The sequence below is a fragment of the Candoia aspera genome, chromosome 13 (genome assembly GCF_035149785.1).
Source record: "Candoia aspera isolate rCanAsp1 chromosome 13, rCanAsp1.hap2, whole genome shotgun sequence".
Classification (NCBI taxonomy): domain Eukaryota; kingdom Metazoa; phylum Chordata; class Lepidosauria; order Squamata; family Boidae; genus Candoia; species Candoia aspera.
This window is the reverse complement of record NC_086165.1, coordinates 13,109,086-13,133,295: the sequence shown is the minus strand read 5'-3', so window position 1 is coordinate 13,133,295 and position 24,210 is coordinate 13,109,086. Positions and strand designations below refer to the sequence as shown.

General features: G+C 39.7%; 1 protein-coding gene across 1 annotated transcript in view; it reads left to right on the top strand.

Moving 5' to 3' along the window:
• The window catches only part of ACAN (aggrecan), a 41,612-nt gene extending 18,892 nt beyond the window's left edge, over positions 1-22,720 (top strand). The window contains exons 11-18 of the mRNA XM_063314224.1: positions 1,087-3,306; positions 4,267-4,380; positions 9,589-9,702; positions 12,667-12,825; positions 17,348-17,430; positions 18,218-18,362; positions 19,823-20,005; positions 22,369-22,720. Of these exons, the coding sequence (XP_063170294.1) occupies positions 1,087-3,306; positions 4,267-4,380; positions 9,589-9,702; positions 12,667-12,825; positions 17,348-17,430; positions 18,218-18,362; positions 19,823-20,005; positions 22,369-22,445 (3,095 nt within the window). The 3' untranslated portion in view covers positions 22,446-22,720. The remainder of the gene's footprint in view (positions 1-1,086; positions 3,307-4,266; positions 4,381-9,588; positions 9,703-12,666; positions 12,826-17,347; positions 17,431-18,217; positions 18,363-19,822; positions 20,006-22,368) is intronic.
• The last annotated feature ends 1,490 nt before the right edge of the window (positions 22,721-24,210 follow it).

The following is a 24,210-nucleotide window of genomic DNA, read 5'->3' as shown; positions in this document are numbered from 1 at the left end:
GGGGAAAAAAAAATGATACCTGCATCTAGTAATGGGGTTTAACACTACTGCCAAAAGGTTAAACACTTAGGAATCTATTTGACAAAAATAATAAGGATTTGTTTCAAAATAATTATTTACAGAGTGGAAAAATATTATAGCAGGTATGTATGAGATGCAAAAGGGGACACATAAAGACTTAACTGAATTTAAACATTTTATAACGTATCACTCAGAACATCTACATGGCCTTATTTATAAACTGCTGAAGTATGATTCAGAAACAAGTCAAAGATTATACAGCAGAATTAAAAAGATGTAGAACTTAGAGATGTAGTAACAGATATGCAACAATGATAATTTCAGTGGAAGAATATTAAATTTACTCTGAATATTATATTTAGAGAAAATTGATGTTTTACTATTGGCATATTACTCCAGTTCTGATCACCAAAATGGATAAAACATTTTTCTAAAAATTCCTGGAAATATAATGAGCAGGTCAAATCATTCTTTCATAGCTGGTGGCAATGTTGTATAGCTCAATAATTCTAGAAAATTATTCATACCAGAATGAAATAAATCTTAAAAATTGAATTCCCACTTCAACCTGCAATAATTTTATTATTTTATTAAATAAAATAAATTTATTTAAACTTTATTAAACCACATATTCCCTCAAAGCATACTGAATTAGATATGTACATATTGACCGCTGCAAAGATATATACTTACTGGAAAAGGCATTTGTTATTTTCAATGGAATAATGGCTAAATAAGCTGTAGGAATAAGCTTCAATGTCTAAAATAACATCGTATTTTAAAAATAAATCTGACACTGAATTTAATTACAATTGGAAACTGTTTCTAGACTACAGGTTAACACATAGATTCTTATCACATTCAGAATTTGGGTTTCACTTAGCAACCAAAATTCCAGTCCCAATTGTGGTTGTTAAGCAAGGACTACCTGTATATTTAATGTATTACAGGATAATATTGCTTTTAAAAAAAAAAGTCTAAACATACCCTAAAATTGATGTTCCTCTTTGCATCGCTTGAGAATTCACCCTTGCATGTGTGCTCTTTCTTTCTCTTTCATGCAAGTGAGTCCATCAGCTGTGAGTCGACCAACTGTTCTCCCCATTGATGCAATACCTGATGAAACAAGTGCAGAAGCTCCAATCACAGAGACGTCTGCTTCTGGTTGGAGTTCTGGAATCCCAGATATAAGTGGAATGATTGAGCCTAGTGGAAAACCCTCAGGATTTGGAGAAAGTGAATTTCCCACTGGAGTCCCTGAAATGAGTGGGTTGCCTTCTGGAGAGAGTGGGCTACCATCAGGAGACATAAGTGGCCTGTCTTCTGGCATTATTGAAGTCAGCATCTTACCTTCTGGAGATGAAGAATTATCAGGGATTAGTTCAGGAATCCAAGAGCAAATACCTGGGCTCCAGGAAGGCAAAGGGATCCCAGAAATTAGTGGGTTGCCTTCTGGATTTAGTGGAGAGCATTCTGGCATTGATCTCAGTGGCTCACCATCTGGAGAGTATGATTATAGTGGTCTCACATCTGGATTTCCTACTGTGTCTCTGGTGAATGCCACTTTGGTGGAAGTTGTGACCACAGCAACAGAAAGGGAAATGGAAGGGAAAGGGACAATTGGAGTCAGTGGAGATGGAGATTTATCAGGTTTCCCCTCTGCTGACTGGGATGTTAGTGGCATAACCAGTGGATTGCCCTCAGGAATTGATGTCTATGGAACCAGTGACATCAGTGGGCTTTCTTCAGGACTTGGTACCAGTGGGGAACTATCTAGGATACCTGATATCAGTGAATTCCCATCAGGACTTGATGTTAGTGGACAGTCATCTGGCCTACTAGATATCAGTGGATTGTCCTCAGGAATTGACTTCAGTGGGACATCTGTTAGGACATCTGATCTAAGTGGCTATGCAGACTTAAGTGGCCAAGCTTCAGGTATTGATGGGAGTGGTGAACCTTCAGGTGTTACTTTCATTGATGCTAATTTGTATGAAGTGACAACTCCTTCAGCTAAAGAAGAAGAAGGGAAAGGATTTGTAGAAATAAGTGGATTACCTTCAGGAGATGAAGATCTATCAGGCACAACACCAGGAGTTTTAGATGTGAGTGGCCAGCCTTCTTCTGGACAAGTAGACTTGAGTGGGTGGGGTTCAGGAGTTACTGAAGTCAGTGGACTTCCAAGTGGACTAACAGACATTAGTGGAGAAAGCTCTGGTGTTGATCTTGTCAGTGGCTTTTCATCTGGAACATATGATTACAGTGGCCTCACGTCTGGGTTTCCTACAGTTTCCCTTGTGAATGCAACTTTGGTGGAAGTTATCACACAGCCATCTGTTGCACAAGAATTAGGAAAAGGGACATCTGGGGTATTAGAAATAAGTGGGCTTTCTTCAGGACAGGAGGAAACATCTGGAGCATTATATGATGTGACAACAGCTAGTGGAATATCATCTGGGAAAGTTGACTTCAGTGGGACTTCATCAGGCATTCCATATTTTAGTGGAGAAACTACTGATATCACTGACTTAAGTGGAGAGTCTTCAACCACAGCCAGTGCTAGTGGTGATGTCTCTGGAATCCCAGAAATCACCTTAGTAACTTCTGATTCAATAGAAGCTGTGACAAGACCAACAGTTTTACAGGAACTGGTTGGAGGAACAGAGGCAACATATTCCCATTTTCATGAATCAAGTGGGGAAGCCTCCACATCTGGTACAGAAGTTTCTGCATATCCCGAAAGTACCATATCATCCCCAGAATATCATGAAATTAGCGGTAAGACATCCACATTTCAAGAAACTAGTGTAGAAACCCCTTTGTTTAATGAAACAAGTGGCGAAACATCAGTCTTGCCAAAAACCCACCTAGAAACTTCAACCCATTATGAACCAGGTAGAGAAACATCTTCATTATCTGAAAGCTACTCAGAAACATCTGGGGTACCATTCATCAGTGGCTTACCATCTGGGGCTTTTGATGAAAGGAGTCAGATTAATGGGGATAGTTCAGGTCCAGCCCCTCAGGCAGTGTCAGATACACCAGAGAAAGTTTTTTTGCCAGATGTCCTATTTGGCACCAGCAAACCAGATGTTGAATTAACTGAACACTCAAGGCATCTAACTGAGTCTCAGGTTGAAACAGAGACCAACACACATCCAACACCAGAGTTGGAAACAGGAGATGTTGCTACTCCAGGGATTCCACTACCATCACCAACAGCTACTGATCTCCTTCCTAACGTTTCATCAGAGGTGACTGATGGGATAGAGCTTCTTACACAAGGTAGGTTCAGAAATATATGTATGCAGTGCAACTTTCAATAGCCAGTCTGATTCTCCTAATTTTTCACACTTGCTGATCTTTCCCTTATTTCTCCCTTGACATGGTGGCTCTTAGAAGTAGAATCTCAGGAAGGTCTTCATTCCTGTTCATCTAACTGGCTGGTTAGCAAAAGATTTTGAACATTCAAAATTGGACATATTGGCTCTCCTCTCATCCTGTTTAAAACTTATTAAAAGGTTACTTGTATTTTGATTTCTTGTTATTGCCTCATCTCTTTTGTCATCAGCTAGGAGACAAAAGAAGTTAGAACACTGTAATGTCAGGGACTCTAATAAATTCTATAACATTTCAAATATGAGGGAGCTAAAAATATAGCTGTATATCTGTCCCTTACACCAGATAGTTTTTTAAAAATTGTTTTTACCTATCCTAGGAAATAAAATGCTCAGTTTTCTCTAAAGTATTGATGAAAAATCCCAAAATCTTTGACCACTACTATGGAGCATTCTCAGAAAGGACTTCCATATCAACAAATAAAAGCACATGGTTATAAAATTATATTTGTCTCACCGAAAACCATGAACTATTATTTCTATATAGTCTCACATGCAGTAGCTGTGCAAATCTCGTAGGCACTGAAAGCATCTTCTGACCAAAGCTTTGGACCAAATATAATCCTTACTTTACTTTTACAATCCTTGAAATCCAAAGGGCTACAAGAGTGGGTGAGCTAGAGTTCACAGTTAGGGGCAAACAATGTAGTTTTACTAGGGAAGGAAGTTTGTTTCTGGACTGTGGTGAGGTTTCAGTGGATATATTTTCTCAACACTGGAATCAAACCCTTATTTCAGTTTAAGAAATTCTGTCTGTGTTGTAATAGAAAATGTGCTTATCTCTAAAAGTAACTGTGAGCTTGATGGTTCTACAGAATAATTAAAGAAAACATATATTTGGTTGCAGCTACACCTAAGACATGTGAGGAGAAACTATGTGGAACTGGGACCTGCCAAGAACAAGAAGGAAACATCACCTGTTTGTGCCCACCTGGATATATGGGTGAATACTGTGACATTGGTAAGTCTTGAATTCTTCTTAATATGGAACTGGAGAATATACATCATACCAAGCAAAGTGCTCTTGAAAAAACACCCTATTTATGGGAGGGGGCAAATGTCTTAGGTTCTGAGCATGAAGAGAGAACCAAGAAAGAGCAGGTACATTGAATTAAACACACCCTGCATATATAAAATCTGTTTGTAGTTTATTATTATTTATTTATTATTCAAATTTTGTTACCACCCATCTCCCCCAAAAGAGGGACTCTGGGTGGTTCTAGTTCTAGTTCTGTTTGGCCATGCTATAGCCATGGGGAAGAGGGAGGAAGACACAGATTAATACAATTTTTATGGAATTCCAATAATATTACAGCTGATTTATTCTATACATTTCCAATCCATTTAGGGTTTTATGTCAAAGTTGGGACTAACCCTATAGAAGAACATTCACATTAGCAAAATTGCCCTCAATCTAACAAAGGGGAGCATAACTACATCCTTTATGTAGAACATTTCTGCTTCTCTTCCAATGCTGCCTTCATTGCCCTCTCAATTGTGCTTGGTGTGCAGAGCTCATAATCCCAACTCCTTACTCACTATGCTGCTGGTTTTTAATTCAAGTTACCTACTTTTTACATGCTAATTTCTCCACTGACATTTCCAGTAATGTAACAAAGTTTCACTCAGTTGCAATTGCTACTGGGTAGTTGAAGACATCTGTTTTCTGACGCACACCAGATTAACATGGTAGATTACAGTCCATGACTTTTAATGACCTGCAGTCCATGACCTTTAATTCATCCTGCAGTGGATAGATTCAAGGTGCTGCAGCTTCTGCTGATTTCTGTATTTTGTTATATTTTATTTTATTCTATTGTACTCTACTTCTGTAACATACTTCTTGTGGCAGGGGATTTGCAGGGGGCGGGGTGTGGCTGTGGCTATAAATTAATAAAGTAAGTCGACTGTTTTCTCCCGCTTATCTCAAAGCTTATTTTTAACCACTGTGACGAATAGTGGTTCAAAAACAGAGAAGGGATTACTAGAAAAATACAGAGATGGTAAACAACAATTCAAGTAAATAGGTGTGGTTGCAATCAGCCCAAACATTAGTCATGAGAGATCAGCTATTCAACTGCATGTTTGAATTCTAGGTATTGATCTGATCTCTACTCCATTATATCTAGAACTCTTTCAGTGAAGAGCTCTGTCAGAAGGGGTAAATAACAGCAGAACTACATGCTCAGAATGCTGGATTTGCCTTTCTTACTGAACAGTTGTAAAGCTCTTGACAATAGTAGGAATTTGAAAATGAGGTGGCAGGCTGGAGGGCAGGGTTAACCTTCACCCCAGCTGCCATACTTTCAACCTTCCTCCTCACTCTTCCACCCTCATGTTGTTATACCATGAGAGGAAAGCAAAATAGTAAATTTTAGGAGAGAACTGGGGAGAAGAAGGCAGAAACAGAAACATGGGGACAAGAATGTGCTGACTTAGTACAAGGAGTAGGGGTTGATCCAGAGATAGCAGGAAACCAACACAACAGTATAAGGGTGGGCATCATAACAGATTGGTAGGAAGAATAAAATTTCAAGTCTAACCTTGAGATCTGGCAAATCTAGGATGGGATGTGATTGGAAGGGTAAGTGGGGAGGTATTTTCAACTTACTGTACTAGTCTTGTTTTCCAATTTATTGTTTCATTTTGTGTTTCTTGGTCAGGCTTCACAAAAGGCATGGACCAATTTATGGAAGTCATGGGGATCAATGGCTATTAACCTTGATGGCAGTATGACTGCCTCTGAAGGCCATCTGCTGGGAGACTAGTGGGCTTCCTTTTGCAGTTGGTTGGGCACTGTGAGAACAGACTTCTGGGACTAGATGGGCCAGGGGTCCAGTCCAGCTGGGCACAGCTTATGTTCTAAAAAAGGAAACTGTAAAGGTAATAACATCCTTGGTCTGTTGGCTGGTAAGATACTTTGTTGAATGCCACTCTGATGGATCACTTGTCTGAAATCAATTTCATACACTCGCTTTCTGGTTTTGTTGATTTGAAGAAAGCACATGAGCCATGGCTAGGAAGATGTATTCTAGATGCTGTGCTTTTCAAAGTTTTTTCCTCTGCATACTTTACAATTTCACAGATAAAAAAGGGGGAGATGTATTTATGTATGATTTTTTTTTTAAAAAAAGGAAGTTAAAAACTAATACAAACTAATATAAAGTAAGAAAAAAAAAGAAAGAAATCAAAGAGAAAGCTAAAAGTGCAGAAAGGAAAAAAGAAAAAAAAAGGAAAATAGAAAATAGAAAAGAAAAAAGTACAAAGAAGTAGCTTCCAAACTTCTTTACAGCAGTTATAAGTACAATTACAAATTTACTCTTACTGTATGGTTGCAGCATAACTCTTTTTTTCTGTAATCTGTGCTGTCTAATCATCAGAACCATAAGTCATACATTCATTTTTTCTGGGGAAGATGTATTTCTGACACCATAGTTCACATACCAAAGAGCGATGCCTAAACTCTTCACCCATATGCTATTACATATCGTTCTGCACTGTTTGCTGCATATTTATTTTAAGAATTTATTATTTTAAAAATCTCTTACAAGCCCCAGATATTAGCAGTCCCAAGCCACATATAAAAATATCCCCCCTACTGTGCAATTAATTGATAATCCTTCACCCCTGCAATCTTGGGTAGCTGGACCACCTCTGACTAGCAAGAGATAGGAGCAAACTTTCTAGAATTGTTCCTTCTTATAGAAACCTTCCCCAACTTAGGTACTCCCCAGATGTGTGGACATTGCACATACACACACTCAGAATTCCATAGGCATTGTTGAGAATTCTGGGAATTAAGCCCACATATCTGGAGGTTGCCAGTTTGGGAATGTTGGGGATCATCCCATGTTTAGCAATGGTTTTCCCAAGAAGCAAACTTTCAGCCTCCAGTGACCATTGATATATGTCTCAGGGAAGCAGAATTTATAGAAGGCAAGTGGTACAGCCAAATGATAAAGAAAGCAGATCTTTCAGGGCATTCAAAATTCAAACATCCAGATACCAGAACAGAAACCTCAAGACGGGCCAGAATCTTGGTCAAGAATATCAAGTGGAAAAAATTTTCAGCACCCTGGACAGGTCATTGAGAGCAATGAATGGTGCCAATGCTGTTTCCGCAGCGGCAGAACTTTTATAGAATTTCTAGTCTTGATTATTCCCTGTCCTAGACTTTCCATAGTGGAAACTTGGTCCCTATCTTGTGCCTTGTGCCTTACCAGCATTAGTGAATATGAATATATAGATATATAATTTTATTTTTTTCTTTTCTGCAAAACATTTACCCTATCTAGGTCACCATCTTTCACTATACATTTGCAGCAAATACTAATCCTTTTTTAGCTATGCTATGGGGATAGTTTCTAGATTATCAGTATTTCAGGATCAACATTTCTAAAGCTTTTCACTCCCTCGGAAGCTGAAGGACAAATCTTTCAAGGATAAAGGTACAATTTCATTAACAAAGATAAACGAGAGCCAACTCCATTTCATAGCCTTGAATGTTTTCTTCTTACAATTAAAATGGTTTCCTCGCTCATTAGATTTGTTTTCTTGAGCAAGGAAAACACCATCAGGCAATTTCTACTGTCTTTTTTATCAATCAGAAAAGCAGCAGAAAAGTACATTTCTAATGGACCCAAGCATTCAGACTCACAAAACACAGATCAGAGTACAATCTAACTTGATATTTTGAAGGCAACTCTGGTTTGCTTGTGCAAGATTCCTGGTCAGAAAGTAGTTTTATAGGGGCCTAAGAGACAAACTTAGCCATCTATCAGAATGGGCAGTCATCAGTGACCATTCATGCAGCCCAACTCTCCTGTGCTTGGGGTGGTCACAAGCCAACAGCTGAGTCTTCTCAGGGAACTTTGTTGCAGAGTTTCAGCTATTGTTCCTTATGCTGCTTGGTTGGAAGATTATTTATACTTCAGGCTTTGGGTTAAGTGCATTTAGGTTGTGGGTTTGCTTTGCTGAGCTCTAAGGAAATTAGATCCCCAGTGGACCAAGTATAAGAAATTGGTCATTATCCATATTTTTGTTGCCTTTACTAATTAAAAATATCCCACTCTTCCCACAGTTTAGAGTGATTGAATTCTTCCTGGGCTTGACTTGCTTTGACTTTACAACTATTCTCATTAGCTGATGGATGAAGGCTGGAAAACCACAAGCCAGATTTGCTTAACTAGGCAGATAAAAATTTATTGGCAAAAAAAAAAAGAAAAGAAATCATACTGTTGAATGACTGTGAACACAACTTAAAAGCTTTGTTGCTTATTTATCTGATTTAGATGAACTAAATTAACCCTGTACATACAATGTTTGATCACTAATGTACTATTTTTATATTCCTCAACATATAATCCTGTATATTATCAAAAATTTTCATTATTTAATGACTATTACTTCTCAAGTCTTAACCAAGATCACCTTTCCCAGAACTCAGATGTTCATTACACATTAGTCCTTTTTAAACTTTTAACGTGTAGATATACTCATATATAAGCTCTATGTTCTTCCAAATTACTCCCAAGATTTAAATGTATTTAAATAACACTATAAACATAACATCGAACTACCTGCTCATTGCTCATTACCCCTTTCAGACCTTTTATCACAAACTTTCCAGCAAGTGTATCTGGCATCCTATAGCAAACATAAAGGCTATTGATTGGACTTTCTCAATCCAGTGCCTTCCAAATGAGTTGGATATTAACCACCATCAACTTTGACAGGTACGTCCTATAATAGTAAGGAGCTATACTCTGACATGGTTGGAGGCCACCAAGCCAGAGAAAGCTGCTCTTGATTATAACTCCATTCATGTTATTAAGCTGTCCCCAAAAATGTGAACGGTGGTGCTTTTTCTGCAGTTCACCTGCAAGTTCTGGTCATCATTGCAATATCAGGGTAGCCAGGTGGTTGCTAAGTTTCCCCCCCCCCCCCCCCCATGGTTGGGAATCTCTTCCTTTCCATCTTCCCATTCATTTTCTTCCACTTCAGTGGCTGCAGTTTCACTTGGCCCCAGTGTCCAAATGTGTCTCATTGCCTCTACAAATCTTTAGTTCACTCCCTCCTCTATATTCTGGTTAAACCAAGAAAACCAGGTCTCCTGTTGTGGACTTTCTGCCCAGCCAAAGTCCTAATGGCAGCCCTTGATTTCTTCCAGACGTTGATGAGTGCCACTCCAGCCCCTGTCTGAATGGAGCTACCTGTGTCGATGGCATCCGCACTTTCACATGCTTATGCCTTCCCAGCTACGGAGGGAACCGCTGTGACGTTGGTATGGCCTGCCTACCTTACCCAGCTTCAGCTAATTCTACTAACTGTATCCCTTCTTTTTTCTCTGGGGGATGGAAAAAGGCAATCTGACACATATGCACCCAGTACTATTGTATTGCATCCATTTCTCATATCATCACAACTAACTCCTAAAATGCCTGTTGCCAGGCGGAAAAACGCTGTTTCCTCTTATCACTATCTACTGTTGACCTTGGTGAAACACATCCAGGCTTGGAAACTAAACAGAGTCAGGCCTGGTTAGTGCTTGCATGGGAAGCCACCAGGAAATGCTGAGAGTTTTTATGGGGTCATACAAGGTAGGGGAAACACATACAGCATGGCTTCTGGAATTTTTCCAATCCCTTTACTAGTAAAGGCCATAGAAAGGGTCTGAATTTTCTTCTGTGTAGCATCTTGTGTTCGTGTGTACCTTCTCTCCAGGGACTAATTGGGGTATGCATTTATTTTATGTGTGTGTATAAGAGACAGATTCTAATCAGGTGGATGCATACGCATTGCCTCTGTTTGTATGTCATGGGTCTAATTGAGGCAGGGGCATCAGTCTGGGGTTTCTATGGGTGCTCTCACAGGGCAGGGCAGGCTGCAAGCTGTCTGCTCTGAATCATGTGGCTAGAATGGCGGGGACTTAGGATGGAAGAGTTGGCAGCTTTCTGAGCCTCTGCCCAACTGTTTTTCCTATGGGGATGCAGTGGGGGAAATTTTTGAGAATTGTTTTTTTTTTCCTACAGCCCTCAGCCTGATTCTGCTTATTTCTAAATTTGATCTTTCTTTTGCCAGCCTCTTCCCCAATAACAAATTCCATTTTCAAAGTCTACCAATTGTGGTTGGTAGGTGAGAACTACCTGTACGATCGCTCCTTTGAGCTAGAGGTCCTCCGACTTTGGGGCTAATGGCCACAGTTGAAATAAGCACATCTACAAAATAGCAAGCATAGGCAGGATGTTCCCAGCATTTGAGTTGCTGTAATCCACCATATTTGTTTTCTAAGAATGTCTACATGGCCAGGATGGAAATACCCATGGTTGGAAATCAAACTGGCCTTCCCTTTTCTTATTTAATTAAAAGATTTGTTTAACAGGGTTAAAGGCTGATGGGATAGGGAGCCTGGCAGGGAGCAAGAGAGATGTTTGTTGTCACACTGTTACCCAAAAGCAGAGCCAAGCCTCGCTCAAGTGTTGTGTATCTCTCTCTGAAGCTCTTAAGACACCTGGGTGTTTGCTGCATCATTTTTAGTAAGCAAAGAAAACCTTTTAGCTACATCCATATGTTAGTCTCCCCCAACCTCATTTACAACTGGCACTTGACAAATCATATCCTTTGTTATAGGCAATTTTCCCTGAAAATATGCATTTTATTTGAGTGCTTCCTCTTTTGGTACCCTCCATTCCCTAAGCATCTATTTCCTTATGCATTTCTTGATCAGAGCTGCATGGTGGAACCTGGAGTTACAAGAAAACAGAAAGATAATTGCATTCTGCTTTGTCTTGAAAGATAGACTGGTTTGTATTAAAAGGCAAGCCACAACAATGCATGGATGCTTCAATGTATGCTTGGCTAACAGGTTTTAGAAGCCCCCCCCCCATAAAAAACAAAACCTGAATTATTCAAGAAGGTTTTATGTGCACCATGGTGAATGTGGAGGGACAAAAATGTTTCACACCTCAATATGGGAAAAAGTTGTGGAGTTGGGGCAGAGCCAGAAATACCTTCCTGTGTTTCTTATGTACTTAAATGCTTATATATAAGGTCCTTCAGCTGGTCTAATGTAGAAGGGCACCTATTTTTAGAAGCAGAAAATAAGGAAAGAGAAAAATATACTTATTCTGTTCTACTTGGCATTAATGATGTTATGCTTGTGTCCGTCTTTCATCTCCTCACAAAAGGCTCCTATTCCTCTGTCTCCCTCGTAGAAAATATAGGCTTATCTCTGATTACCAATATGATCCAGGACAAAAACAAATATATTGAGGTTTCTCCATTTATGCTCTCAGAACAAAGTTAGAATGAATATTTATTAAAAATGACATGAATACGGTGTATCTCAATGAGATGCAAATAGAAAGTATGTAAGTATGAATTAGTGTATGTTAGATAGTGTGCATGATCCAGGTCCCTCTACGAAACAATGCCATCAGGTGGCAGGTCTTCTCTGCATGGCACCTGCCCTGTGGAATAGCTTGCCCCCTGAGATTCAGATGGCCTTGACCATGATCTTCATGGCCTTCCATAAGGCCTTGAAAACCTGGCTCTTCCCCAGGCATTGGGCTGGGATGTTAGACGAGCCCATTTTGCTATGGTTTAAGAGAATGGCTTTGGACATGTATGTTCTTACTGTTCTTTTTATGTTTTTACTATTATTTTTGTTTTGTTCTGTTTATTTGTTATAGACCAATCATAATTCCCACAGTCACAATTTGCGAGTTGGGCAGCCATATAAATTAATCAAATGCATACATATATAAAAACTTGGGGTGCCCTTTGGGTATGAGGAAATACACAATAGGGCACAACAATTAAATACACAAGCACATGGAATCAATTTTTAAAATTTCATATTCCCTCTTAAATAAACTTGTATGGATTAATTTCTCCATAACATGTACCAAGTTGTACAGAACTAAAGAATATCCTGCAGGATTTTTTTTTCTTGCCCATAATCTGAACATTTGCCTAGATAGAAGCTTCTAAACTTCAGATGCCTATAAAACACTTTTCCCTCCATTTTGGCATTTCTAATAAGCTCTGCCAAGGTATCTTTTGCCTTAAAATGATGGCATTCATTGGCAAGAAAATCAATAATACTTTGTTTTGGAAGAAACAGGTAAGTTTTACACAACTGCCGGGTCAAGTACCATCAAGCCTTCTACAAAGAAATTTGGAATGGGTTAAACTTCACTCTCTGCTTTGATTCTTGTTAATGTAGTCCTTCTGTGTCCATGTCTAGATCTGGCAGAATGTGAAACAGGCTGGACCAAATTTCAAGGTAACTGCTACAAGCATTTTGAAGAGAAACTCACCTGGATGGATGCAGAGAACCTGTGCCGAGAATATCAGTCCCACCTGAGCAGTATCATCACCCCTGAAGAGCAGGAGTTTGTAAACAGTGAGTGTGGCAGCTTGAACTTGCTTTAAAAAATAAAAATACCTTCAAACCAATGGACTGTTAGGAGCTACAACACTGATTCTGAATTTGTCTTAGGAGAAATGGATTGTCTAGACAAGCTGACTTTTCATGGCTAGGCCTGGCATATTTTAGTAGAATGCACCAGTGCTATATTATAATGATCATGAGCTGCAGTACATAAAACATGGGTTAAATCCAAAGTTGGCAATGTTTCAGCTGACAGGGCCACAGTTTAATCTTCTGACCTTTCAAATGCCATGAGAATTCTTCAGATGACATAGTGACATAGTGACATAGAAGGGCTTTGCAGCTCTTTAGAAAGCAGGGCAACTTTTCAGAGGTCTGCCCTTATTATGTTCCATCAAGTTGTTGTTGACTCTTAGACCCCATAGATAGATTTTTCTCCATGACAATCTGTCCCTAACCTGGTCTCTCAGGTCTTCCGGTGGTGCACTTTTTGCCATTGTAATAAAAATCACCCTAAACACTAAAAACTGGGGTTAGATGCAGTTTGCAAACCATATGTCAACCAGTCCTGTTTACTTTGTGTGTTCATTCATTCTAATCATTGTTACTGGGAAACTGGCTTTAATTGTTTTTTATTTTTATTTATTTATTTATTTATTTATAAAACTTCTGTAGCTGCCCATCTTGTAACAAAACCCTGGGCAACTCACAACAATAATAAAAAATACAACCAAAAAAAAAAAACCCTCACAACCCAAATACAATAAATCCAGGTGCCTGACCCACAATCTCTAGTCAAACACTCAGTACAATCTTCTGGCTCCAACCTCACCTTATCCCAGTGCCAACCTTTCAGGGCTACTTATCCATGGATTGTTTGTTTGTTAAACTATTTTTTTTTAATAATAATTTTTATTGAAGTTTTTAGTAGACACAGAAACACAAATACAAACTAAACTAAAAAGAAAAGAAGTTTTAAAAGTACAAGAGAAAGAAAAAAGAAAAGAGAGAGAGTAAAAGAAAAAAGAAAAAGAAACAAAGACAATAATAAAAAAGTGGCTTCCAACCTTCATCACACCAAGCATAAGCTAACATAATAGCTCTTCACCCTCTTTTAAAATTACAAACAAAAACTCTTCTTCCCATAACCTAACTTAACTATACACAATCCAGAAATTATCATCTTTTCAATCCTGGTTCAGCAAAAAGTCCATTAGAAGCTACCAGAAATGTCAAACAAATACTTTATCCCTGATCAAACAGTCCAACTTTATATTCCTTCCCTTTGCACTTCACAATCTTGGCCTTTAATTCATTCCAGAGGTGTTGCAGGATTTGGTCTTTCATTAATCTTAGGCATTCCAAAAAATTCTTCAGATCCTTTACCAAGCCACTTTGCAAATCCAGTAAAAAGGCATTGTCCAGAATTTTTTGTCACAACTGCTCCTTGTCTAAGTCCTTTTCTTGATTTATCTTTTGTATTTCCACTTTAGTACCTTTTCAGTTTTATTATATTCCATATTTTCAAGTTCTTTTATATCTGTATAAGGTAAAAGTTTAATATTTTAATCATGTTCTTATCCATCTGAAGAATTTTAGTTAATTGGGTACATTGGAAATGTGTTAAATAAATATTTAGGTGATATTCAGGGGTGACTGCAGGACAAGCTAGACGAGACTATAGGTTCACAAACTATGATTTGTAAACTGCTGGTAGTTTCTGCTACTTTCCTGGAGGAAGGTGCTTTGGGGAGTTTGGTGTTTTGTTTTGTTTTTCTTTTTTTTAGAATCTAAGTATTGAGTGTTCTTTGATAATCCAAGCAACTTCAAATTATGTAAATTATTATTAATTTTATCTACTATGGAATTTTGAAGCATATAAATCTTTGGGGAAAAAATCACAAATTCATTATCAATATTCTTGATGAGTTACACATTTGGGCTTTAGAGTCTTGTATTCATTTTATCAATTATTTTTCCCTTGCTTTTTTCAATTCATTTGAATGTTGATTATTGAATTCATAATATTGTTGCTTTAAAAATAAAAGCTGCATAGAAATTTGATAAGTCTCTAAAACAGCCAAAATAGTTGAATGTATTCATTCTATATTAACACTTGATCAAGCAGTAAAACATGCTTTTTGGGTCTTAATGACTTTAATGAAATCCTTAATACAAGGGGAATATAAAAACCAGATAAATCCAGTTTAAAAAAACCTTCACAATTAGCAAGTAAATTAGATATAGAAATCAATAATTTCTAAGTAAAGTATAATAAGAAAGGTTCCCAAAATATATGCAGTTAGAAAGAAAGAAAATAGCTAGTAGTTCATAATAAGGTATGTCAGAAAAGTTAAGAATATCTGCATTTGATCTTGCAGTTGATTTTTTTTTTCCTTGATAAAACGGTCCTGGTTATCAGGTACTTTAGTACATCTTTGGGCTATAGCCCATGACTAATACTGTATGAGGATGTCTATTTTTTTCCTATAAAAAACATACCAGTTAAAGAGACCTTTCATGGCTTGGCAATGAAAAATGGACCAATTTAGAAAACTATTTGATATGACTGTAATGGTGTATTAGAGGTCTGTAAATCACCCAAAATGTAATTTGGATTTTCAAATGGATTCAGAGACCTGACTCTACCTAATGCAGACTTCTGAAATGATTTGGAACAAGTGCTTTTCCACAGATGCGAAAGGCCCCTGAATTGCTGATTAAGAACCAAATCAGTTCAGAGGCATCCAATCTGATGCTTCAAATCAGTTCATATTCCAATTGACTAATCACATTTCTAAACTGACGGTTTGCACAGTCCTATGGTTTATAGTTCATAAGAACAGCTAGAGGCTTCGATCTGAATGTTTCCCCCCCCCACCCTAAAAGCCAGCTTGGTATCCATGTGAAAGTGGGTCTTTCGATAACTGCTCCCATTCTGTGGTGCTCATTACTGCCTGAAACTCATCTGTTCAAATCCTTGTCAGTGCTGAACAGTAAAATGAAAACCTTGCCAGAACAAACCAAGGTTGATCATTGTTGATTTTACCGGGGGAGGGGGGAAACCAATGTTTTACAAGGCTACATGGTAGCATTTTAATATGACTTTAATTCTTTTTAGCTGCTCTCAGTACTCCTAGAAAAATGAAATATGAAAATATTTTAAGAAAATGAGTAATGACTGAGGTCAGCCATAATTAGTATATATTATTAGTTTTATTACTGGACAAGTCATTGTTCTTCAGGCACAAGAAGAGGAGGAAGTCATTATTTTAGGAAAAAAATCTTACTTGGCCATATTTGCTCAAGGGGTTCAGGCTATAATACACATTTCTCCTCATTTTTGATCTCTCCAAGTCCTTACAGGGAGGCTTTCCTGAGAGGGCAATCAACTTAAGCTTGCAAGTTTCTGAAATGAGTGGAGTTTTTTCTGCAGTAACTGGCAGACAAGAAAAGAAAGTGGTGTCCTTGCTGCTCTCTCTGAGCTTGGTTGCTTGCTTGCAGACATTTCATTACCTGACTAGGTAACATCATCACTAGCACTGATGAAGTTACCTAGTCAGGTAACAAAATGTCTACAAGCCAAGAACCAAGCTCAGAGGCACCAAGGACTCCACACTTCAACCCTGAGCTACATAGATTCTCTTCTATTGGAAGAAAAGTGGGGTCAGACTTGGTTAGTACCTGGACAGAAGAAAATCAAACTATCCTGTGGTTTAGGCTAGAAGAAAGGAAATGGCAAACCACTTCTTTATGGCTGCCAACAAAACTGCATGGATGTCTCCATGAAGCCCCCAGGAGCTAATGTGAGCTTGACAGAGTCTTTGTCCTCTTCAAAGATTATTCCACCTTGTTTTTTTGTTTTTTGCAAAATAATTAGGTCCCCTGAATGTAAGGCCAAATTGCATATCCTGTTAATTAACATACAGCTTGACTCCAAGTAGGACATTCCTCTCCCCAACCAAGAAAGATCACGCTCCATTGTGTGTCAATAATAAAGCTATTCCCATTGCTGCTGATAGCAACAGGTTAGCATTAATTATTTTCCAGGGCATGGAAGAAATTTTAAGGGTGCCTGAAGACTGAATCACTCCTCTCCTCTATATGTTATAAAACTAAACTGGAATAAATGCCCCATTATTACTTACTGAATGAAAGAAAGTGCTCCACATTTAATTTGAGCATTGCATAAACTAGAGCTGTGCACTGCTTTGGATTCAAAGGCAAGAAGATGCTTCAAAGTCTGCAGGGGCATGCCATAGCATCTCTCTGTAACTCCTTAAACCATGTATGTCTTTTCCAGGGATCATGGTGCACCATAGAAACTGATGTGCAGTCCTGGGAAAAGATGTAGCTGCTTTAAGGAATTGTAGGCAGGTGCCCTGGTGCTCCAAAGCACCTTTTTGCATTGAATTTGAAGTGCTCCATAGCTTAGTTTGAACCTCACTCTTAGGTTCAAAGTCAGAGGAGTCATCCTCTGCCTCCAGATAAGCCAGCATTCATTTTAATTTCTCTTTCTGTGTGTGTTTTCTAGGCAATGCACAGAACTACCAGTGGATTGGGCTAAGCGACCGAGCTGTGGAAGATGACTTCCGCTGGTCTGATGGACATTCTCTTGTAAGTTAGACTCTGGAGGTTATCTAATATAGAGATGTTTCTGGACTGCTGGGAAATCAGTGCTTCAGAGATCCAAGTATCCAACAGGCTAATCCCACAGTGCCTATAGGACACCAACTTGGGGAATGCCAATATAAGGAAACACTACAGGGAGAGAAGGAAGTATGGGAAGCAGCTATGTTTTGTAGCAAGAATACAAATCACCTTTCTTACTCAAGAAGTATAATATTGCCCAGATCTGCCTACAGCAGCCCAAAGTCTTAGGGACAGCCCCCAGAACCCACCAAGCAATTGTTTTTTATGTGACAGGAGGGGAATGCTTAAATATACAGAGAGTAATCTTATTTACTGTGTCTACTCATTTTTAATAATGAGATTGGTACCAAATTAAATCAGTATTGGTCTTGGCTCCATCCCTGCTTTTATGTCCTGGAACTGCCCCCTTTGGGATGTAGCCCTTGTATATCACTCAGAAACCAAGGGAGTCCTTGGTCCAAAAAAAAAAAAAGGTTGGGCATTTCTAAGGCAGGATGGATTAGGCATTTTCCCCAATTAAAATGCCTCCCTTCCTTAAAGGTGCTTGTAACCCATAATGGAAAACGAAGGTTTGCTGGAAAACTAGAGAAGTACAGTCTTACATAGGAAGCAGGTCATGACCCTCAAATTCCAGCATCATAGAACAAAACTTCCCTATGGGGATGTTGCAGCTGCTTCTAACTTAACTTAAACCTTCCCTTCATTTCATCTGACTCTGTTTTACTCCGGCTTTATTCCTCTCTTTCCCTAGCAATATGAGAACTGGCGACCTAACCAGCCGGATAACTTTTTTGTCAAAGGAGAAGACTGTGTGGTAATGATCTGGCATGAGAAGGGTGAATGGAATGACGTTCCATGCAATTACCACCTCCCATTCACGTGCAAAAGAGGAATAGGTGAGGCTCAATGTCCTGTTCAGAAGGGCTCACAGCCCAGTCAAGCAGTCCAAGGTTATCACTGCAAACGGCTTATGTCTCAGCAGTCAAGGTCCAGAGGACAGAGTAGTATGGCATTGTCAGGACCAAGCAATGATTAAGAGCACTAGGCAGTGAGGCAAGACTTGGAGGAAAGACATGGAAGATCCAAGGACAGGCTGTCCCAGCAGCTGAAAATGAAATATTGAAAACCACTGGCCCTGATCCAAGTACAGCAGATGCTAATCTTAACCAGTTGTAGAAAGTGGGCTTCTTGGGAGCAATAATTCACTCCAAGGATGCCACTACATTCATTGAGGCTTTTCCAAGTAATTTAGCATTTCTTCATTTAGATTTATCCATGGCACCTGCACTGTTCAGGTACAATTCTCTGCACCATGTATAAGTGCCTTGTGTCAGCTTTGTTCTTCTTTCTGGGATGACATTTTGAAAAAGCCATAATCCATGTCTCCTGGAGATAAAAAGGAAAGGCCTCAGCACTTCTGCCAAGCTGTTGGTTTCTGGCCTAATGTCAGCACCACATAACTAGGTCTAGTCCAGGGTTTCTCAACCTTGGCAACTTTAAGATGTGTGGAATGGCTGGGGAATTCTGGGAGTTGAAGTCCACACATCTTAAAGTTGCCAAGGTTGAGAAACCCTGGTCTAGTCTGTCACTTAAAATTGCTACAATGATTCCATGCCACATTGGATTATGACACTGTGGGAAATTTAGGCATAACTACTGGCTGCAGGGCTGCTATCCATGAGGCAGTTGTTTCCCCGGGTCTCATTCAAGCCACTCCTGGTGTCCATCGCATATTCTTTGTAATATCTAAGGAGTTTCTCGATTTCTTCTATAACAAGTCACACTGTTCTTTTTTTTTTTAATCCATTCAATCATGGATTAGAGTCCAGGCACAAGGTCACATTGATACTGAAAGTCTCCAAGCCCTTGACTGTGTTTATACCAGGTGTCCATGATCTCTCCCCAGTTAGAACCTGTACCTATTGCAGAAAAAGGATTACTTGGGAATAATATCAAATTCCTGAGTACACTATTATTCCCAAATAGACCACTGCTCCCAAAACATTCTTCCCATCACTCTGACATTCCTTCTTCTCTCTTTCCTTTGTCTCTGCCCTTCAAGTGGCCTGGAGGTTGTGGCTGAACAGGGTTACAGTCCAGGGTTGGGAAATGAGAAGCAGTAGAAAATGCTGTAATCTAAGCCCTAGCACTACTGGATCAGACTTCCTAGATTCTTGATCCAGCCCTTGCTTTCTCCTCCTCTTCAGAAGAGGAATCATCCAAAGAGGCCATGACAAACATTGAAAATGATTCCAGTGACCAGAAACTATAATTACTATAGCAACTAGGAGCATCCAGTTGGCTGAATGCTGCTTTGAGCAGAAAGCAATCTGAACGATTTCCTTTTCTCCACCAGTTGCCTGTGGAGACCCTCCTGCAGTTGAGAACGCCAGGCACTTTGGCAAGAAGAAGGACCGCTATGAGATCAACGCCATGGTGCGATACCAATGCAATCAGGGTTACATACAGCGCCATGTGCCCACCATCCGATGCCAACCAAATGGGCACTGGGAAGAGCCCCGGATAGCCTGTATAGATTGTACGTAATGTTTTCTGGTGAATTTACAGAGCTTGTACCCATAGCCCTTTAATCTATAACAAATAGAGTATTTTGAGTATTTCAGTATTCCATGTGGGTATTTCAGCCCAAATGAAAATTTACAATAATCTTTATTCAAACAGATTAGATATATGAATTATGTTATATTGGCTGATTTTATTGCCTGAATCTGTATAACCATGGTTTATAAACCAAACTGACTGGGTTCTGACTAGCCAGCTAGTATGCATCAATCTATACTAGGTATTTCTGGATTCAAAAAGGGTGGGGGGTAAAGTTTTGGTAACATTTGCCTCGGGTGACTAAGTGAAGTAGACAACTAGGGGAGAAAATAAAGTCATTCTGTAGAAGGAGAGACATTATATTTTCTCATGATAGAATTAGAGCTGTAATAGATCCCTTGCTCTCTCTACCCTGTTCATACTATTTGTATGAACCACCTACTCATTTGTAAAATTCTTTTAATTAGGAGGGAATTCCCTGAAAGACTTTCCACAAATGAGATTTAAACCTGCTTTCAATTAAGACAATGCCTGCACTGGGGTAGAAGAATCCCTTGTGTGCTAAGTTTCTGTTCTAGCTTTTCTTTCCTTGTTAGCAATGATCAGATGATTCGTTCTAACATTCAGGCGGCTACATTAAACCTCCTGATATGTGGGAAATGCTCTTGACTGTAGCTTTAGTACTACAGAGATTATTAGTTCAAACATCTCCCAATAAAGCTGGACTGCAAGGGCTGACTGGTAATTGAGCACTGAGTCTTAATTAAAGGAATGCCTATAGTTGGCAAGTCCTTCTTGGCCAACATATGGTACTCAGCAAACTTCTATAAATCTTTGGTTTCTCAGAATTGTACAAGAACACAGAGCAAGCAGAGGAACTCACAAGACAGGATGAGTATAAATTAAAGAAGGATAAACTAGTGGCCTCCAGGAGTTCTGGAATTCAACCTTTCAGCCCAGCCAACTGGTCAGTGGTAGGGGATTGTGAAGTTCCAGTGCAAACTTTCTGTTCTCCCCCCACACCCCCAGCATTTCCTGGAATGGTCATGTAAGCACACATTGCACATCACATGACCATTCCAGAAAACATCCCAAAAGATGGATGTAGGGTGTAGACTCCAAACTGAAGCACACATTGGTCTGCTAACACTTACAACATGGCATTTTGGAGAAGAACGAAGACAGGAGGTTCCTAGTCCATGCGATAAAAGCCTGATCTTTTGCTGCATGGATTTATTTTGGACAAACCAAGAGACAAAGAAGAAAAACAATCCTAAGCTGCAGGAGGTGGTCATCTTCCTGCCCAATTCATGCAATTTTTCTTTTCTTCAAATGTTGCACACTCTGGGGGTCAACATAAGATTGCTGTTGAAGATGTGTGTGTGTGTGTGCCTTTAAGTCATTGTTGACTCCTGGCAACTGCCTGGACTTGTCCCTGCAGTTTTCCCTGCAAGATTTCGGAAGTGGTTTGCCATTGACTCCTTCCTAGGGCTGAGAGAGAGTGACTGACCCAAGGTCACCCAGCTGGTTTTGTGCCTAAGGCAGGACTAGAACTCATGGTCTCCTGGTTTCTAGCCTGATGCCTTAACCACTGTACCAGACTGGCTCTCTATCTGAACATTGCTCTAACCCAACTGGAGAGTTTGAGCTACACCACAGAACCATCTAGCCTGCGGTCTAGCTTGGATCTGTATAGTTCATCTGAGCTGGCTCTTTTATTAGAAATGGTAGAATAGCTTTCTTCAGGGATTAGATTTCTAGGCACCAAGAAAGTCTTGGACCATTTTCTACCTTTTCTACCAGGAAAGGGAAGCTCCTGTTTCATTTTAAGCCATGCAATCAAAAGTTTAAAATTTCGTAAGTCTTAATGATAACAAGGCTTTCATTTACATGCAGCTCCCCCACCCCACCAGGGCCCCCCAAAATAGTCCCTTGCTCATCCATGGGACATGAACAGAATTCTCTCTGGCAGTCCCTGATCTCTTTCACCTTAATGTTTGTGGGAAGGAGGGGTGGAGGGACAGGGAGCAGGTGGGACAGGATCTGCTCCAAGGTGCACTAAGAAATCCCCACCCAACTAAAACATCAACTCCCAGTGCCCCAAAGGTAAAAAAAAAAAAAAGCACAATTGTGCAAGAGCTAAGAATCTGGCACTGTAGCATGTTCGTCATGGGCAGCCAGAGAAACAACATGCTACAGCCTCTGTGGTGTTTTTCCACGGGAAGAGAACGAGCCAGAGGGAGGGAAAAACTCAGTCAATCCAGCTTGGGACAAGCTGGGCCTCTGTAGCCATCATTCTGGAACAACAAGGTCTCTTTTCTTCTCACTCTCCTCCCACAGCCTCCACCTATAAACGCAGACTACACAAGAGAAGTTCACGGACTCGATCAAGGACCAATGGAAAGATGATGGCATGATCCACCCTTTAAAGAGAGCAATTTGGGAGCAGAGAGAGAGAGAATTTATGGAACGGTCATATTAACAAAATCGATATATTTTTTGTTGTTGTTGCTTTGGGGGGGGGTCTCATTATATAAGGAACAATGTGTATATATAAAGAAAAGAACAAAAAAAGGGAGAGAAAAGAACCCTTTGCAAAATAGGAAGCAAACATAATTCCAGCATTTTTTTTTAATGATTGCTAGATCCAACTATCTTTGTGCCTTTGTGGGAAAAGGGATAGGGAGGGTTACTGAGGATGTGGGTTTAAGTTAAATAACAGATTATCTGGAGGTGGTGGAGGAGGAGGTGGAGGAGGGGGAGGAATCCTGATTTTTATCTTACAAGAAATGTAATTTTTAAACTGCAGAGTGGACAAGTATTTTTAACACCCCCCCATCCCACCCCAAATCTTTCCACTATTGCAGCAAATTATAGAAATTGAATGAATAAATAAATAAATGAATGCATATCATGGGATTCAGGAGGAGACACAGAGAGGAAGGGAGCATTTAAAAGAGGAAGCAAACTGGGTCAAGGCATTGTAAGGAAAAGGGTCAGGAAACCTCTTTTCCAGCTCTCCCAACACGGTGCAAATAGTGATTGCTTGTTTTGGATATGTTCATTCCTTTAAATAAATGCAAAATGTCAAATCACGTGTGGAAGTTGAAATTAGCAAGAGCATCAGATCAGCTAAATGCAAACAGGTAAGAAGGGGGCAGAACTGAACTCCACACCCTGCTGCCTTTGAGCTCCAGCCCTTCCTGGTCAGACTCCAGTGGTCCTAGCTGAAATTGACATTGCATCCCTTCTGACTCATTCCTCCTCCCCATTTTCATTTTTTAAGTCCCTTGAGGGAATGGGCTGGAAGCAGGCTGGGGCTAATTATAATGCCTATGTTTCTGCTTGCTGCAATTTCCTTCCCCAGGACGCATAGCAAAGCAGCTCCCATCCTGAGATGGCGTATTCTCTCTTACAGGGAACTGTGCAGGGCACTTGGATCCCTGCATCTATTTTTAATATATATATATTATAATAATTGAAAACAGAGAGGAAACCAAGTAGTCACTTTTACAGTAACTTAAATGGACTTGCCAATGTCTCTGAGATGCTGGTAGGAGCCCAGCTTTGGGTATGTGCTCTGTATCCAATGGGGAAAGGGAAACTGTCGGGTAGGGGAAGGGTGGGACTGGGGAAGGAAACCAGGAAGAACTTTTTATTTTGCAAACAAAAAAGACTATCAAGGAAAAGAGCCCCAGAATTTTTATTTTCTGGAAAGCCCGGTGCACAAAAAGCAAAGTCTTGAATGAAAAAGAGCCAAGCCTATTGCTGTCAGTGCTATGGTGAATCCTGTACAATAAAAGTTGTTGTAATTTATCCTGGCTGAGGTGCTGTTTGCATGCACTGTGGGTGGGTGGGTGCACCTGGATGCATGAGTGTACCTGACCATTGGGGTGCACCTGTTGTGAGTGCTCTAGTGCAGGTCAGATGCCCTGCTCAGTCATGTCCAAAAGGAGGTGACAGCTATGACCCCATAGCCCAGAGGATCCAAACGGAGGAGGCAGCGCCTTCAAAAGATAGCACCAGTCTTGATGAGTTGACATTGCTTGCTGTAGCATCCTCTTGTTTAGTACAGCTTTTTATAAATGGGCTGTTTGTAGACATCTACAAATGCTCATCCAGTTGTGCTTGCTTACTTTCCTTACAGTCGCATGGTTCTTATTCATAAATCAGTGTAGTTCC